The 19,337-nt window shown below is 42.7% G+C and overlaps 1 protein-coding gene across 5 annotated transcripts in view; it reads right to left on the reverse strand.

Moving 5' to 3' along the window:
* LOC128761064 (sodium channel protein type 8 subunit alpha-like) overlaps positions 1–19,337 on the reverse strand; it is a 50,687-nt gene that overhangs the window by 25,432 nt on the left and 5,918 nt on the right. Inside the window, exons 3-12 of one of the 5 annotated variants that reach the window (XM_053868956.1) lie at positions 7,457–7,577; positions 6,838–6,925; positions 6,636–6,764; positions 5,664–5,755; positions 3,916–4,134; positions 3,772–3,835; positions 2,154–2,295; positions 1,811–2,017; positions 1,461–1,733; positions 277–600 (exon numbers count right to left, since the gene is read on the reverse strand). In XM_053868956.1, the coding sequence (XP_053724931.1) occupies positions 277–600; positions 1,461–1,733; positions 1,811–2,017; positions 2,154–2,295; positions 3,772–3,835; positions 3,916–4,134; positions 5,664–5,755; positions 6,636–6,764; positions 6,838–6,925; positions 7,457–7,577 (1,659 nt within the window). Of the gene's footprint in view, positions 1–243; positions 601–1,460; positions 1,734–1,810; positions 2,018–2,153; positions 2,296–3,771; positions 3,836–3,915; positions 4,135–5,663; positions 5,756–6,030; positions 6,123–6,635; positions 6,765–6,837; positions 6,926–7,456; positions 7,578–19,337 lie in introns of those variants that run through there. The other 4 variants (XM_053868954.1, XM_053868957.1, XM_053868955.1 and 1 more) reach the window with 4 other exon arrangements.

Consider the following 19,337-nt stretch of genomic DNA (forward strand, 5'->3'; position numbering starts at 1 on the left):
AGGCAGGAAAGCTGCCGACTGTTAGTATCTCCAGCTGTTGAAACAGAAAATACAGTAGCGCGTGGTGACCAAGCTGTCAGTGTTAGCTTAAATAATAGAGGAGGATATCAATATCAGGCACCAGGGGGAAAGTAGCCACTGCATTAGAAGAATGGGGGAGGAGAGGTACAAAGGAGGAGGAGCAGAAACCGGGGCCTCCCTCATCATGCCTAAACTGTATTGCTGTCCCATGGACATCCTTACACTGTCATCAGTGGCTGCTTTATCTATTTTCACCTCAGGCAGTAGCCGTCTGCCATGCCCTGGCCCGATGAGCGACACCACTCCATTGCAGTCCACCGTGCTGTTCCTCTTCCCTCCAGAGTGAGGTGCTAGGGGGTGGATGCGTGAGGAGCCTTGGCTGTAGCCGCTGTAGCTGTTGCGTCTGTATGGGATAAACAAGGATCCTCGTCGATCTTCACTCTCCTCCACCGTGCTGTGTTCGTCATCCGCAAACTCGTTCTCCGAGCCCATGTCCTTTGAACGACCTTTAAAGCTGAAGATGCTGCTGCGGCTGTTGTGACGGGACATCATGGGTGAGCCGGGGATGCTGAGGAGCGACTGGAGAGGAAGGGACAGACGGCAGATTTCAGTAGATACAGTAGTAGATGCTGTGGCTGGAAGGTGTTGAACTACAGTTTCTGCAAATACACATTTGATAGTCTCTCACCCCCCAAAATGTCCACTCTCATATTAATTGGCAACACCAAAAAAAGGCTCACACAATATGTTTGTCATAACAAATTAGAAATAGAGCAGCAAGAGTTAGGGCCTGGAGAGAAGTTGGAAAGCAATATCTGCGCTGCCAGTCGCTAGATATTCGGCAAGATGCCTGAGAGTGACAGGAGCAGTGACATCCATGACAGCACTGCAGCCTCGAGATGTTTATTGCTCACAGGAGAATAGCAAGAAAAGGATGTTGTCGGTTCGTTTTTTCTATCTTGTATTCATCACATACTTCATGGTTTGTTTTGGGGATAAATACATCTTAAAAGCAAACTATTTAGTGGCAATATTATACATCCATCTATACCTTGGAGAACTTCACCCAGTTTACTGTTATTTATTTAGTCTCATGAATAGTGAAACTTATGAATGGAAGAAATGAAATTATCTATTGAATATTGCAATTATATAAAAAAAAGAAAAATACTGTCTAAAATGAATACTTAAAATATTTAAAAATATCAATCAAAAAATGGTGTGGCTGTTAAACAATACAGCAAGGTCACATAACAGATAACTTGTAGTGTAACAATTGCAGTGACAATAACAATAAGTAATTCACCTATTCTTCTTCATTAATAAGCATAGTAATAATCATTATAAAATCTCATTAAACTAACAAGTATGTCTGGACAGCTCTAAGCGATCACAGAAAAGTTTCATATTTCTGAATATAAAAAAGTCCTTCAGCATACCTGGTTCATGATGGATGTCTTTCTCCCCAGCCGAGTTCCTGGGAAACGGATGGTGCTCTTTTTGCTGCCGTCGTCTGACTCAGACTTGACCACCTTCTCACTGTCCCCTTTCTCCTTCTCATGCTCTTTCTGACGCCACTTCTTCTTACGATTGCGTCGCTCTTTAGCGCTCTTGGAACTGAGTTTGGAAACCTCAGAGGAGCTCCGCGAGAGGTGACCCCCGCCCTCGTCCTCCAATGACACCGTGCCCACAGATGTTGCCATGACTGCCGCCTGAAAGATTGACGGAGATGACGGTCAAGAAGGATGACATCTCAGACCCAGCCTGCAGAAAGACTGGTGAATCCCACCTGGGTCTCTTCCTGCTGCCTTTTCAGCTGTTCCAACATGGCTTTGAATTCGGCCTCTTTCTGCTCCGCTTCTTCAATGGTGGCCTGGTTCTGCTCCTCATAGGCCATGGCCACCACAGCCAGGATCAGATTGACCAGATAGAAGGAGCCGACGAAGATCACCAGCACAAAGAAGATCATGTACGTCTTGCCTGCAGCTCGGAGCGTCTGTCAAAGCAGGTGTAAACTGTGTTCAAATGATTTCTTTTGATGATTTACCAAAATAATATCTATACGCTTCATCATTCAAAACTAAGCACTAGCTAATGCCAAGTGTTTGGTAGCAAGTACGAAGCCAAGTTACCAGCATGTAGAGATTCTCCCAAAAGTCTTGCGTCATGAGGCGAAAGAGGGTGAGAAAGGCCCAGCCGAAGCTGTCAAAGCTGGTGTATCCATAGTTGGGGTTCCTTCCAGCTTTCATACACGTGAACCCTTCAGGACATCGTCTGAAAGAAAGAAAGCAAGGACAACTCAAATACAAGGACAACCGCTCCTTTAGGAGAGTGAAACCGTGGAAAATTAAATTAAATTAAAAAAAAAATATTCAGACAAAACAGTGGTTAGATCTGGTGGACTGTGCTTTAGTACCCTTGTTTTAAAGGGGCCCTGTCATGCTTTCCCACGAGCTAAGAGTCACCTACTGCATTAGTGAGCTGATCCGTCAACATATAGTTAAGAGTGAGAAAATGAAGGTCGGCAACACAAAACACCAAGCTAAGCGGTTTTGCCAACAGTTCTCATGAAGTCATTACGCAGAGATGAAGTCATTAGCATCTTAGTCTGGCCTTTCCGTGGCATCGTGAGGTTTAACGCAAACTCATATGTTGAAAAACGGCAACAAATGTCTTGCATGATGACACATGGGTGCCTTTTGTTTTCATCAACAAACAGGTTTGTCTAAGCTGCACACAAAGATCTGATCAGTTGAGGCCAGTGAAGCTGACCAGTTTGCAAACTTTAACTGGATATCACTTACAAATACAAACATTTACATTTTTATTTGACCATTTAAGTATTATCAATATTTCATCCGGAAGCAGAGGCAGCCATCTGACCATGCTCTGCGCTCACTTCCTTCATATTTCTACACATTTGCAAAAAGCTTATGGATATGGGCCAAATAGAGCAGTACCACTGGAAACTGTTATAACAGCAGTGTTGCTGTTATAACCCGATACGCAGCTCTAGTGAGGCACAAAGAAGATATCACACTGGCAGAAATCCTCCAGTACTGATATTTTTACCGAACAGCCTCCAACGCTGCCTCTCTTTTCCTCTTTTGTACAAGAGCTACATGATCAATGCTTCTTCCACAGTCGCCATGTTTGTTTTGGAGTTTGTTTTGTCATCAACTTTTGAATGGTGGATATATTAGTGAACAGCAATACAAACGTAAAGACCACATGGAGGCATGTGATCAATGACGGGAACATGATTTGAAACGGCCTGGTACTGGCAAAGGAAAGGCCTTATGACTAGTCTATCAGTATGTGAGATTCGATTACTGAAAGAAATAGAGTACAATAGGGGCCCTTTAATACCAGAATCCTGTTTGAGAGTGGCCAAGTATAGCTAGAAAAATACAGTATATATTGGGGCAGCTTTCTTTGCTTTCAGTCATCAGTTTTGTTTTCAGTGTGTCAGATCACATGCTGACAATCTTTCATCCGCAGTTATGGAAAAACAACCACTTGATGTTCAAGTGACAGAATTTAAAAACGATTATTCAACGGAACATTTCCAGCATCTTTCAGTAACTTGACATCGTGATGTAAATCTCAGTTGAAAGTTTGTATTGGTGTATAACACGATCATAATCATACTTCATACTTCGGAGTGCTACCTCCGAAAACTTGGCTTAAAAACCTATCTTAAAACGGATTAGCCTTCATTTAACATTGTTTTGAAGTGTATTTTCTCACCCGGAATCAGAACTGTTTCCACACAGAAGAGCATCCACTTGTCCAGGATAAAAGTAAAAGTTTGCTGTGAACAAAACATATGAAGATGAGAATCAGCCGGAGGTTATTTTCATACACCACAATTCAGGGAGGAAGAACACTCACTGTCGTTCATTATGTACTCTTCAAAGTCAAATGTTTGGGTCCCATTCACCACATATTGATTCAGGTTAATGGGCCAGAACACACACTTGTTCCTCAGGTTCCCCATGAAGAGCTGCAGCCCGATCAGGGCGAAGACGCTGAGACAGAAGACAGTCAGGATCATCACATCCGACAGCTTCTTCACCGACTGGATCAGAGCGCCCACGATGGTCTTCAGGCCTGTTGAGGAAAGCAACAACACAGGCACACGCACCAAATCGCACATAGAGACACACATATGCACACCGCGCACACTCACACATTCAGATGCGCAAGCATACAGAGAAAGAAACGTGAAGATTGTATCACTGGATATCAGCGTCATATTTATTAAACTGCTCCCTTTTACTTTTCACGACTGAAATCATTTCCTAACTACTATTTAAAGAACCGTATTCTAGTCTTATGTTCCACTAAATTGATTGTGGGTGGTGAGGGGGTCTGCAGAAGTTCAGAAGCGACAGATACTTAGCATAGAAATTGAATTTCTGACTTCCAAAGAAAAATAAAGTCAGCGAATTGTAATAACTGTGAGGGTATCCCAGCATGGGAGTAGAAACATTGCAGGTCTATGTGTGCCATACGGTTCAGGGGCTTAATAACATGATGCCCCTCTCACTCGACCACTGACTGTCACCGCAGAATGACGAAATTCTCTTGTCTGACCCACTTTGATGTCTACACTGCAAAGCCAACCTTAACACAGTAGACCAAGTGGTCTTCCTCGCTTAAATTCTGTGAGGAATCTCTCATGATGTCCACTTTGTAAAAGATGGAATAAAAATACGCTCCTAAGTTGCTGGACCCACCCTCTTTAGGACACAAAACAAATTGTAACTTGGCTGCACTGTAGCAGGTCGTACAAATTCTTCTCAAAAATTCATGTAAAATCGTGATGAAATCGAAATTGAGATTTCATAAGAAAGAAAATCGTGATATATTTCTGCCATATCACCCAGCTTGTTATGCCTACAAAATGTTGAAACAAAAATATTTTTGTGTTTAACTGTCTAACGCTATTTATGTCTTACTGCTATCTAACCCTAATAACATTCTAATAGAATATTTCTAATTATGCAAACCACTGTAAATATTCTGAAAATGAATTCAGCTGTATTTAAAGTCACCACAAGAGGCAACACAGCACACAACAGTGAGTGTGAAAGAGAGAAAGAAAGGACAGGTGAGGAAGGGTGGGTGTCTGGAGGGAGGGGGGATGAGATGCGCCATGCAAGTCATTTAAACGCCAAGGCTGAAAGAATTGACCTGTCTGTGAACTATAGTGAGCAGACTTTTCCTGAAGCATCATTTTTATCCACTGCACCGCCATCCCAAAGTTGACTCCCTCATGGTACACCTATGTGTTTCAGCTACTGAACAAGTGTGCACTGAGAGCCTGGCAATAAAAGTGAGACTGCAATTCAAAAGAAAGCCAAACTGGTAAGAGCAAATGTTCCAAAGCTTCATGCAGTGTCCAAACAGGCTTGGCAGTCTTTACAGTTTTTACGAATCTGTTTGAGAATCAGGTGAAAGAGAATCTTCACCAAAACTCCAGCCTCAGTTTCGGACTAGACTGCTAAGCCTTTCAAAAATGTATAGCTACCATTTTTGACGGTCAGATTAGAGCTTGCGCCATTCTTCCTTAAATAGTCAAAACAACAGAAATAAAGACGTTCAGCTCAGCCTTAGTGTTTAAATGGGAGTCTCACCTGGAATGACAGAAATAGTTTTCAATGCTCGGAGAACCCTGAACGTTCTCAGCGCCGAGACATTCCCAAGGTCCACAAACTCTGTTATATATCTGCAATAAGGTAGGACGACACACAGAATAGAACCCAGTGACACACAACACACACAATAACAACAAACACAAACATGGACGTGCAAAAGCACGACACCAGCACCACTATCGGAGGTCAGGAGGGGACACCACGGTGAGAGGAGTTCCTGCTGGATCGGTGGAAGAGATCGAGGGAGAAAGACGGAGGAGAGGGAGAGGGACTGTAACAAAACCACACCTAACATCAACCCAAGTGACTCGCCCGCCCACCGACACAAACACCTGGACTGTCTTACCTGGAATAACTGAAATAGTTTTCAAAGCTCTCAGAACCCTGAACGTACGCAGAGCTGACACATTGCCTAGGTTTACAAACTCTGTTATATACCTGCAAGGTGGATCAGATACAGACACTCAGCAGCCATCCCAAAATCAAGCCACAAAAATCTCAGGAGGGGCATGTGCAATGATGCACTGGTGTAGGTGCATGGCTCAGGGGTTGCAGACCAATAGAGGGGTAGGACACGGAATCAAATGGAATTATAAACATCGACTGAATGGCTTTCACACATCATGACCGACGTTGTCCGAGCCTTTGCAGTTAACACTATATGGTCCAATATGATGCAAAGAGCGGCAGGGACAGGCAAGAGATGTGTGAAAGCACACTGAGATATTATTTCACTCACTATATTAGAGATATTATTTCACTCACTATATCACTATATTAGGTGAACTTACAACAAGATGGGACCTTTTGAAGGCGTAGTTCAAGCAGAATACTTTTTCAACTTCCTTTGTACTTGTACTCTCTACCTCTGGTGACAACTCCCTAGTTTGTTCATCCGAATGAGTCCTGAAGCACATTGAGTCATGAAAACACAACGATAAAAAGACTTACGCCATCGAGATGACCATGAAATCCAGCCAGTTCCAAGGGTCACGTAGAAAAGTGAATCCATCTATTGCAAATCCTCTCGCCACAATTTTTGTCAGTGACTCAAACGTGTAGATACCTGTGAAGGTGTACCTGGCACACAAGGGGAGAAAGTCAACCAATAACAAGCATGATGGAGGAGAACAAGGATGACGGTTGTACTCACTCTACTTGTTTGGACCACTCTGGCGGGTCACTGAATGTCATGAATATACAGTTGGTCAAAATAGTGCACATGATGATCATGCTGAATAATGTGGGGAGACATGAGTCAAGGAAATGGGAAAAGGGAACTGCAGAGTATTAGAGGCATTAGATTCACTGAGAAGCACAACTCACTAGAGCATTTTTCCTACTAAGAAACTAATGACGTGATGACATTTTTTACTTGTAGAAAATGTTTTTAGCAACTTTAAAACGTGAGCCTTCAAAAATGCCAGAATAACTTGAATATAGAGCTTCTGCTAATATGGCACAACATTTGTTAACAACAGTGAGTTTTAATCCTTTGAGTTCTATCTTAATACTCACCTTAAATGTATAAAATGAAAGAAAACATTTGCCCTCGATAGATCTTGTACATATAGTGAAATCCTACTCCACTGTTTTTATGTATAATGCGGTAATATTTCACTCACTATATTAGGTTAACTTACAACAATTAAATAACATTTCTGTTCCAGCAAGGATGAGTCAAAGGTCCATCGACTGGGCCGACAAATATCTCACAGGTTAATGCATTACTTCATGCAAACACAGACCAGAACCTTCTGACTTGAAAGGATATGAGTGTATCAAAATCTTAATAGCTATTCGTCTAAGTAAATTAAAAGGGCTAATGATGTACAAGGAGGGCGTGGCACTGAAGCGGAAGATTGTTTTCCCTTTATTTAGCACTATAAATGTCTGTGGAGAGAAAGAGAGACACAAAAGAAGAACGAGTTATTCACAGGAGATCAGTAACAATCTTATGATCATCACCCCAGCATCGCGTCAATCTGTTAATGTTGCTTTTGACTGGAAGCACCAATTGGCAGTAGCCCATATTTCATAGAAGATGGGGCACCATTTGTTGCAAGTCTGTATCATAAATGTATTGTATATATCCACCTTTCCTGCTGTCTGATGGTTAAAAACACAAAAAACATTGGCTTTTCTAAGCACGCATCAAAGTGTACAGAACCGTTACGAGACTATTGTCCTCCTCGCAGTGGTGAAAACACTGTCCTGCAGTGTTTTCCACATGACTGAAGTATGTGAATGTCTCTCTTCTCCTCTGGTTTTAAAGCTCTTACTGGAAGAGAACTGCAAATGGTGTCATCGATCAGGCCCAGATCTGCTGACTGCGCTCTGCTCTCAACAAACACTCCCCACCCATAAACAGTGGGCCAAGTGGGGCTGGGCACTGACTGGGCAGCAGTCAGAGAGACTTGTGCACTTCTGTGGACACCGACATGTCCGTGTCAACCACCATCATTGCTGAAGACAGGACAAAACCAGTTCAAAACCAGTTGACCAAATGAAATTGAATATTTTTCACATGTAGTAACCAATAGCAAGGGGCGAACGTGTTGCTCAGTGTGTTCTCCTCATGCAGAGCAGACCCTGCCAATAGGTGAACTAAGGGGCAGTTACTTTAATTTCCCAAGACCAGCATGTCAGCAAAAAGAAAACACAATATTGCAGCCATCTGAAGCCTGAGAGGGACTTTAAGACAGTCACTTCAAAAAAGTGTTGCCAAGTAAAAACGAAAAAGTGGATGCGAATGCATTTGTATCCATCTCTGTTACTTCCCATAATGTCAAGTCTTATTTGTGTGATGTCGATTTGTCCTGAGGTGTGTCTTCTGACAGACGAAATTCTGCGTCCTCCAGTCGCGACGGTCTCACTCACCACCGCCTCCGATAACGCTGCCTCCATTTTGTCTTTTGTGATTCAGATTAAGGAATAGTTTCGTGCCTGGTGCTGTCAGGCTGCTGAATGTTAGACGGCAGCTGCCATACTGTTTATTTGTTTATTTGTACAACTTCTGGACTAGTATTTATCTCATACTTATTTATTTTTGGACATGTAGTTTTGTTTTTGGAAACCGGAGGCCTCAGACCGAAATTTCGTCGCCATAATATAGTGATATGTTTTAGTCTAAGTCTAAGTCTAAGTCTAAAAGGTACACATCAATACCTCTTCTACAGTCATGTTTGTCCCCCTTGGTGGATATATTGGTGAACAGCAATGGCAAAGTAAAGTACGTATGGCAGCATGTGATCAGTGACGGTAATGTCGCTTGACAAGGTCGAGTCTGATGTTAAGAGAGCATGAAGTCTTACGAATGGTGTGAATCCTTAACAAAAGATGGTTTGTAAAGTGGATAATGATAATCGACTTCTGTCTCTTTCAGCCTTTACCCTGAGAATCCCTGGAATCCCTGAGAACATGAAAACTTGACCAAATATATTCCACACCTTGTGCAACTGCATCAACATTGACTTGGAGTGTTTCTACTCTGATTCTGAGGGACAAGCCTAATCCACGTCTTATTGGAAATATCACTGTAACTGTCCGTACTGAGCGTTTAAATACCAAGGAGACTCCATATCTTATGGGACATTAATTCAATATGACCCTCACTTTGATCCCCTACTACAGGAGGGAGAAGAAGGAAAACCGAAATACAGCAAAACATCTTCAGAGGTTGGTCAACTGAGAAAAGGGCGTTTAAATCCTGCAGACAGGATTAGAGAAAGAGCACCTTTAAAGCACTGACAGAGCAGGTTCAGTCCTTGGTGTCGCACTTTTGATGTCTCGATAGATCGTGCATGAGACCCTGAGCGCCAAATGGCTCCCTAAAATTAGTGGCAGTGAAGGTACAGTTACAAGGTTAACATGGTCTGGTAAAGAAGTCCAGCACAAACCTGTGAATGAACTTAGTTATGGTGAGAGGTGTCTAAAAGCCCATCTTCAAAGGTGGCGTTTGTACCTTGACTTTATCAAGTTCTTCTTTATCGAGCTTTGTGACTCGAGGGAGTAAGGAAGAGCTGAAGGCCCAATGTGTTGTGTGTGAGCTAAGGCGAACCAGCAAAGGACATTAGAACATTGGCATCTACAAACCAAACAAGCAGCTGAGGCTGGTCGGCCAGCTGTCACAAACCTGGCTCAAGATGGTCAGTGATGCTTGTCCATCTTCATCTGCTCAACCAATTAAAGCTGCATTTTTTTCTGCCTCCGTTTCACATATTTGAAAAATAACTCGCCTGCTATGCAGAAACATAGTGCTTAAATGACACAGTGCTGAATTTTTATTCAGCAAAATGTATCTTTAGCTTCTCAAGAGCATCTCTAGAACTTTCAATTTTCATTGACTATGGCTTTTATATTTGTCCTTGCAGCAACTTTCTGGTTCATATAACTGGTGGCCTGTTCAGTGTCTTGTTGTACAGCAAGTGCAGATCTATATACACAACACACATGAATGACTTTGCAGTGGTGACGGTAAGTCATAGCTTTGATTTCACATGGTGTTAAAATGAGAGTGGAATTGATTTGATTTGAACATGAACAACCAAATTTGGCAGAACCGGGCACAGAACGTCAAGAATCCCTGCAGTGAATGGTCGAGGTGATATTTGAGCTAGCACTGTTTTGTTGAAGAGGCATTGTGTTTCGTTGATAGAACATCAAAGTCAATGCAGAAAGGTCCAATTCTGAATCTTTCTTTCTTCTGCATTGTCAACCGAGAAATCAACTCTATCAATGCTATCACGATTTTTTTAATCCACAACTAAGATGCATTCTCTCCAGCGCCAAGAATAGGAAATAAATTATCCATATGCAGCTTGCATATAAATGGAAGTAGCATTTGGAATAGGGCTAGACCATTATGGTAGCAAAAATTATAATCACAATTATTTTTGAATTATTATTAATAATTTCAATAATAATATTTCAGTTATTATTAAAGCTCAGTCTCCCTCTTGTTCTCAATGATCGTTTCACTCTTTATAAAGTGGCAGGAATCTCCGGTTGTCCTGCTTCACAACTGTAGTTCATCCTAGCTGCTCAGTCACTGTGTCACTGCTGGCTTGTACTTTGGACAGGGGTTGCTCAAAAGACCAGACCCTGACTTGGTTCTGACTGCATTTCAGATTGAATAATATAAAATGTCAAAAAGGTACTTGCCAAATCCTGACAGACACTGAAGAAATAACATTTTTGAGTCACGATAAAGACGATGAAAACGTCGTTTCTCACCAATTGAGTTAGTATTACAGTAGTAGGTCAAGCCAGTTAAGGAGTTAAGGACAGAATTACAGCAGAGGGTGAACTTAAGAGAGACTGCAGACCAGCAGACAGAGTCAGGTGTGCAAATGACCTCACACACAAAATTATACCGTGAGTACACACGCGTGTTGATGTTAAAATTTAAATAGCAAATGGTGTGAGTCCCAGTAAAGGTGGAGGCGTCCTACAGCAGGGAAACACAAAGGGTCTGGCAGGGGTGTGGGACAGCAGAAGCTGAAGAGAGCTGGGGGGGCGGAGGGGGAGTGATGCAGAGAAGAAAGCCAGAGAACTGCGGAGGAGAGGGAGCCAAATCAGAGATGGATGGGCAGGAAGAGAGGAGGAGTAAGAAAAGGCAGGCCTGCAGCAGAATGATCGTGGGGCAGAGGAGGAAGGAAAACACGCAGGGCTCCGCTCGGAATACACCCACTATCACCGCGCTCCCACAAGAACCAGGGTACTTCTCTTTTGGCTTGGAAGTACTGTAAAGTACACATACATACAGTAAAGCAGCTCCACCAGAAAGAAATGTTCCTACAAATATCAGTCATCTTTTACTTATCAGCCCTTTCCCAGTCAATACTACTAGTTCATTTTTTTAAATAATCCAAAATGTCCTTTTTTGTTTGCTCTGGACAATACAGGAAAGTCAGGCTGGCCTATGGTTTCAGTTACATCTCTCTCGCTGTCTTTTTAAATCATATCCATGTCAACACTCAAAATCACACATGCTTAACACCGAGGAAACATTTTGGCCCAGACAAAAATCCTATTTACTGTGTCGTCCGTAACTGCCATTAGTCAATAGGAAAAAGTCATTTAAAGAGAATCAAAGATCAGTGTCCCATTAATCAATAACTCTTCCGTAAGCAGAAACACTCATCTGTGTTCTCATCTTTCATCCAATTCTATCTCACACACCTCAGTTTTCAGGACTTTTCCAGACTCATTCTTTACATAATGTCCAACTACGAGCCAGTCGAAGGCCATGAGTGCGGACCCTAACCTCTGTAGGTCTTACAGACATGCTTCCTAGGTGATCTGATCTGATATTTATTTATATAATATAATTTCTGACTAGCAAATGCTTGACTATCAGTTTCTCCGTGTGTGCGTTTTGAATGGCCCTCCGTCCACTCCCCAGTATGGAAGCCGTGCGGTTGTGACTTGAGCGGAGATGAATGTGAGATAGTTTTAAAGTCACGCTGGATGCTTCTCTCGACAAGGCTGAAGTTATATATAGTTACCGTTGATGTGATCTCTGTTGTCCGCGGAATATGCACAGTCCCATGGAGTATAAACACAGGGAATCTGCCATACACGCTGAAGGTTCCAACTCTGGTCTCCAAAAGCAGTCGGGTTCAGTCAGTACCTTCACTATCGCCATGAACGAACATGGCTCCATCTGACAAGGAAGTAAGGTGGAGTCTACCATTTTTGTCTGTGTGAAACAGTAGTTAGTGCCAAGGAGCCTGAGCTTTGCCCAGGTGCTTGTCTCACCCTCATACTGCGCAGCTGTCACCCTCAAACAATAAGAAATGAAACTGTCCTGTAACAGGGTGTTTGTCCTTTACGTCTGTCATTTTCATTCAGCCTAGGTTTTAATATTTGATACAGTGAAGTGAAATAAAGAGAGAACAACACTTTTTATTTCTAATGAACACTCCTGGAAAACAACCAACTTCCTACTCAATCCAAACATGAGCATCCTTTCATAGAGTGTTCTCTATGTATGTAACGTTCTTTAGGGCCTGTGTTTCCAATGTTCAGCCTCTTCAGAGGAGGAAACAAATGTACTAACAAAAATACTATTTTTTTATCTATTCACAACCCTAGTATTAAAATGTGTAGTTTAATACTACTTAAAAAATTGATTTTCTTTTCTCATTAAACAGTTATTCTACATAAGTATAAGTGCCCTTTTTTCAAGTTTGATTTGATGTGAAACAAACCAGCATTGAAATACTGGTTTAACAGTTCAAAAAACGTAAAGTTTTTCCTCCATCTTTCATACAGAATTCTACAGAAAACATCCGAGCAATGGTGAAAACTATACATGATTCATCGGGACCAGATGCTGTTGCAGTCCATAAGGACATTCAACATGAAATATACAAGATGAATAACAAAGACCCTGAGTGGAGTTATAAGGCAGCAGGAAAGATTGTTTCAGACGGCCTTCAAGGTAGCAGTTGGCTACTTACAGCTTCTATTCAGCTTTTTGATGAACTTCACTCATGTTCCTCTGTTGACGCAAACTAACCTTTTCCAGTAACACTGAGCTGTTATGGGCAAACGCGACCAGTAGTCAGACCCATTACTGTGAAAGCACACTCATCCCCTCAGCAGCAGGAGATGCAGTGTCATCGCCGGTTACTCAAGACTCATGTTTCATGCCGCGATGTGAGGTTGTGTTGCGTTTACACAAATCACCACTTGAGGTATTATTTTCCCTTTCTGTTTCGTGAAACTGAAGCTCATACGCCTTTAAGGATGAAGCAGGTTTCTAGTGCTGCGGCTGAAACACAAGCAAATCAAGTGGAGAAGCTGCCACTCAGATGCTGTCTGACCGAATCTGATCTAGTTCGGACGCATCCAGTCAGAGACGCGGTTCCTGCAAAAACACTTTGGCTGCTCCAATAACATTCCTATTTTTTAAACAAACAATCTTTAGGGAATTAGGAAATCTCTAGAATGTTCATTACATTTCTAAATTCTAAACAAATAAATAAAGCGCAAGTGGGGAAGAAAAACATTTCTGCAAATACAACAGCTACAGGAGAAAGAAGCATAAAACCTTGTCTGCCAGCTTCATCAACTCACAAATAAAGAGTTGAAAAAAGTTGCCAACTTGCCCACAACTTGCCAACACCCTTAATGTTCTGGCTGATCTTATTTTGATATTTTATCTCGAGTTTGTTTTTTGAGATGCTTCCCACTCCCTTTAGAACAAAGGTATTCAGAGGTGCTTCAGGCATCTTATGCCCCATGGACGCCTCCCTTTTGGGAGGAGACCGTGGGCTGACCCAGGACCAGGTGGAGTGATTATCTCTTCACTGGCCTCGGGTCGTCTCTGGATCCCCCAGTCAGAGCTGGCAGACGTTGCCTGGCTGGCAGAAGGACGTTTGATGCTCTCTGCCCCCCTTGAAGCTGCTGCACCAGCAATGGGGGCAGCAGTGCTGAGTGGGGCAGGATGGACACTTAGACTGTGTGGCAGCCAAGGTGAAGGATCAGTTGAGCCACTATCATCAGGCCAAAGATGGAGGTCCATTACAGGGGTAGAAAAGCAGCTCATCAATCCACAAAACTCCACATAATCATTTGGGTTTGTCTGGATTTTGACATCACAAATTCCTCACCTGATGCTGTAGCACTTAACACAACACCTTACTGCACAAAACACGTCTCCCTGTTTCACATCATGAGTGATAATTTAGTCCACTTTTCAATGGTTTAGTGTGTGTTATCAAAAGGGACACAAACAAGCACTGCATTTTGAAACCAGAAAAGTACTCAGAGAGCGCATACCTCTGCCAAGCTGGTCATTTACACTCACTATTATAGCTCTGCATTTATTTAATCGCAAAAATGTGATGCCTTTTTACCATTTGAAATACAGTTGACAATGTGCTCATAGGTGGCTCATAGTGGTGGTGTTCTGAAACTCATTTGTAAAAGACACATTTCTTGAAAAATTCATTGAAATCTGATCATTTGACCTATTTTGCAAACAGAAAGACAGATAAAGGCAGCCATCACTTAACCTCCTTCAGGGAGGTAACTAACTGTCATGTATTGCTTTCTAACGCAGCAAACGTGTACTGGACACACAGTTGTATCATATTTTAAGCTGGGGCCAGCAACATGAAAAAGGAATAAACCAGACTTTTCACTTCTCACTTCAGCCCAAGATCCTTGTTTTTCTTTGTCTTTCTATCAACCTCCTCACAGCGGCAGCACTCTCCCCCCGCCCCTCCTCTCGCGCAGCCCAGAACAGGAGGATGCTGTGTCATCAGAGACTGAGGACTCAGACAGACCACTGAAGCCAGGCCCTTGCTCTAATTTACTACACCCAGAAAAAAAAGCCACCTCAGAGAGGAAGCAGGTCGGATAGAGAAATACAAAGTAATGGATGAGAGGAGAGCAAGTGAGAGCAACGTATTTTGTGTATGCAGTGCTGAGATTCCCAGAATACTAGTCCTATTAGATATTACCTTGCACAAACACTAACTTTTGCTGAGCAGAAAAAAAAGAAAAGTGGATTTCACTTCAATAGTTGTTGCTGAACTAGAAAAACGCATCGCTACAAAGGTGCGGACATACTGTAACGTCCGACAAAATGTGCTGAATCATTTTAATTTTAATTCCATCTAAGTCAAATCAGACAGACGACACAAACATAACCTCCATCTTGTTCCACTGCAACAACTACAACAACCTAATCTCATCAGACGTTTGGAAAGCCCAGTCTTCTACACATCACAAGGGAAAACAAGAAGTGCAACGCTGCACTTCTCCTCACCGCTGCCCCCTCTTCCTCCCTTTGATGCACTAGTGCTGTGATCAGGTTTCCTGCAACGGTAACGCACACACTCATTGACATACAGTGGCATGGTAGGATGACTGTCGGTCGAGTAGAGGAGAGGAGAAACCTGCAAAGGTGAGGACACAAACAGCAAGGGGGAGGGGGACCACAGCCGTGTGGTAGAGGACACACGCATTAGAGGAATGGGGAGATGATTGATATGAATGAAAGTAGGATGGAGACAGAAGATGAAGTTTGAGTCAGGGACTCATTGAACTTGCTGACACACCACTAATGGGAATGATGAGGTCCTTCTTGACTCAGTAGAACACGTATTTATACACATTTAGACTGATGGGAAAAACACTGAGCAGAGTTCAGACACCTGCAACATTTGGTTCACACATTTAAGGATCAACAATTCTTAATATTACAAAGAACAAAATGTCTGATGTGATCCAATGGTCAGGGGAGGGATTTTAGACAGAGATCAAATTCATGCATCGGATGGCAGCTTCCTGTGGTCAGCACACCCATATATGGACATTTTCGACAGACAAAAATCAAAGGTAGGGCTGCGATGACTAGTCCACTAAAAGCCAACTAGTCGTGATGCCTGCGTTCCCTTGGCACAATCTGCTGTAAGAAGAGAAAAGCCTGAGGAAGTACCGCCACAACCCAAAACGTTGAAAGCATGTGACTACTTCACAAAGGATCCATCAAAGGACACATACCTTATACACCACAGTTTGAGAAACAAAGTTTCAAAGCAGCAATGACCACTGCACTGTATTTACAACACTACAATCAGCCCAGCCTGTTTGCCAACCTGTACATGTCACACGACTAGTCGACTCATTGTTATGGTAGTGACTAGTTGACTACCAATATAATCGTCAGCTGCAGGCCTAAACACTATTTTTCACATATGATGCTTTCTTTCATATGCACTAAAAAGTGTGTGGTTTAAATATTCATTAAATATTCACTCTAAAATTCCCTAAAATATTATAAAGTGAAAGACAGGGTGCTTGTGAATGCCAGTCAGTGCAGTGATGTGATGCTCAATTCCACTTGGATGCTGTAGGCATCTGACAACAGCACAAAATATTAGCACTGCGCTATTATATGAAGAAATGTTAGCAGGAGATGTGCACACAAATCTGGTAATGGAGGAATATCTGACCCCGCCACTGAGTCAAAGAAGCTATGAGGATGAACTACAGGGTTTGGGCTTGAATTTATTTTCCAGAAAAAATCATAACAATAGCCATGAAGGACAGATGAAGGGTGTGGACCAGAAGAGGAGATGTGAATGAGTACCAGAAAGGTATAAATTCAATCTCACCGAATAAGACTTAAAATGTGGCCGCTAAAATGTGTGTAGTTTTGGTGAGAGAACTATTTTGAAGCTGGTCTGAATATTTTCTTGTGGACAAAAATACACTTCCGGTTATCACAGAAAGTGTTCTTGAAGAAAGTAAGAAAGTGCGTCCGGATCAGATGCTCTGACCCAGGGAAGGAAAGGTATAGGTGGACTGAATGTAATGATCCAAAAAAAAAAATCTCAATTTATTTGAGTGAGTGAGGGAGAGGGAGAGAAAGAACTAACTGTCCCACATTTGTTAACCACTGTTAATGACAGTCTCAGGAAACACCTGCTTACTCTCAAAACAACAACATGCTTCTTCACTGCTTTTGTGATGCGATACGGCATGGGTTGGTTCACAGTTTCCTGGGCAACATTCACACGACCCCGTACCCCAGCCTCACCAAAAACCTCCAAAGCTAGGCCACCATGTGAGTTCCCAGACAGATTACATTAGATGGCCTTCATAAAAACAGAGCAGAAGCCTAGGTGTGACAAAAACTTGTTGGTCATGGACGCAAAAAACTGATCTCAATATCAGGTGCAGCACGCTCTAACACTAATATTGCTGTCTTTTAAGAGAAAAATGTTGGATGGATCTATATGGTTTTTGTTTAACAGCTCTCTCGATCAGGCCATGGATAATTTCTTTCGCACTGACTTTTAGACCCAAGTCATGTCCATAAATTGGTATACACAACATAACACTAAACGTCTCTGAGCTTCATCCACTTGAATGTTTAACCTTCAACATTTGGAACATCTCGCACAACGCAGTGACTCTGCCTGATTCCCCAGCTCATCAGAAGGTCACACGTCCTGAGACATGACATCGCCCCTCTGACCTCCAGAGCTTTGGGTCAAACTGCAGCCAGGTTAGTCATGAAAACGATGAGGCGAACACACTCAACAGAGAGCTGAAACCTACAGCGATGCACTCATCAAAGACACCTCTTCAAACGTAAATGAAAAATCTATTCCAGCAAAACAGTTTCAAATAGACTTCAAAAAGTCTAATTACAGAACAGCATTTTCAAGTTGTACACTGTGAGTGGCAGAACAAACAAGCCTGTCGAGAAATGCGTATCAGCAGTTTCACTGTAATAGTGTTCGTCCAGTAAGAGCTTCAGCTGCAAGAGAGGGAGAACATGCCATCTGATTACAGTACAGAGGACATTTCGCTTTGTGGCACTTTTGGTGGTCGCCACAAGGATAAGCCTCAATTTGAAGACGAAAGCGTCAAAATAACTGGGTCATTATCACTGGGTTTCTGGTTAAGGTTTTGGATGGTTAGATTGAGGGTGAGAGGCTGGAGAAAGGGTTATGGAAATGTCATGTCCCCATAAAGATTGTGACCCTAATGTGTGTGAGGGTGCATTAGTGTGTGTGTGTGTGTTTGGGTCGGGGGTTGCGGAATCTATTCTTGTTGGGACCAATTCTAGGAAAAACACCCCCCTTGTGAGGGCCGTTTTACAAGGTTAAGCCTAAATTTGGGGATAAAAACTTCAAAATAACAGGGTCATTATAATTGGGTTTAAGTTTAGTGCTCAAGGTTATGCGCTTGTTTTGGATGGTCAGATTTAGGGTGAGAGGGGAGGCACGACAGTCAATGAGAAACCACCAAGAGGCATAACAAGAAATACCAGAGTGTGTGTGTCTGTTTGGCCATAAGTAAAATAATGAAGCAGAAACGCAGTCCTTCCTGAAGCAACAGGACCAGTGCTCTGGACCGATCGATTCTTAAAGGCCTGCATAACTCGACGCTCAGATCCGGAACTCAGGGAGAGCTGTCGGCGGATCTTTCCAGTCCTGCTGACGGGGCTTCTTGCCTCACGCAGAGACATTTTTACTGCCACCTTAGAGAGTTCAGACATTCTGCACCTCTGCACAGCGGCGGAGGGGTAGCATTTTTCTGCATTAACCCTCCTCCACTTCTCGCCCGCCACACTCTGTCCCGCCACATCTGCGGCAGCTCTGCCAAACAGGGGATGAACCAGATGCAAGAAGCCCAAATAACCTTGAAGACCACACCGGCGTAGAGTGCGGCTGCAGTGGCGCACGCAAACGGTCGGACCCACAATATCCGGCGTGGAACATACAACGACCCCCCCGTTAATCAATGGAAGCAGCGTTATGTAAACCTGAGCTAAACCACTGCATTAAGTGTGTATGGCTAGGATTACCTCATCGTATGGGGGACATTCTCCAGCAGCAGGTTGCTCAGCGAAACTATGAATTAAAAATCTAATTCAACACCACGTAAATAATACTACTACTACTAATAACAATGGCAGTGTTTAGGATTTCAATAGCACGTTTGGGAGTAAATAAGTTGACATACCTAAACTAGTGGTCGCTGAACTGCCAATGCAATGTAGAGTACAAGGCAACTAAGAACATACAGAAGGAAAGGAGCCAGATTCGTGCAGTACGTATGCACTACTCCACAGTGTTGCCCGAGCTAAGTTGAATAGGAACAGGCAGATATCAATATGAA

Source organism: Synchiropus splendidus, chromosome 6 (genome assembly GCF_027744825.2).
Source record: "Synchiropus splendidus isolate RoL2022-P1 chromosome 6, RoL_Sspl_1.0, whole genome shotgun sequence".
Taxonomy (NCBI): domain Eukaryota; kingdom Metazoa; phylum Chordata; class Actinopteri; order Syngnathiformes; family Callionymidae; genus Synchiropus; species Synchiropus splendidus.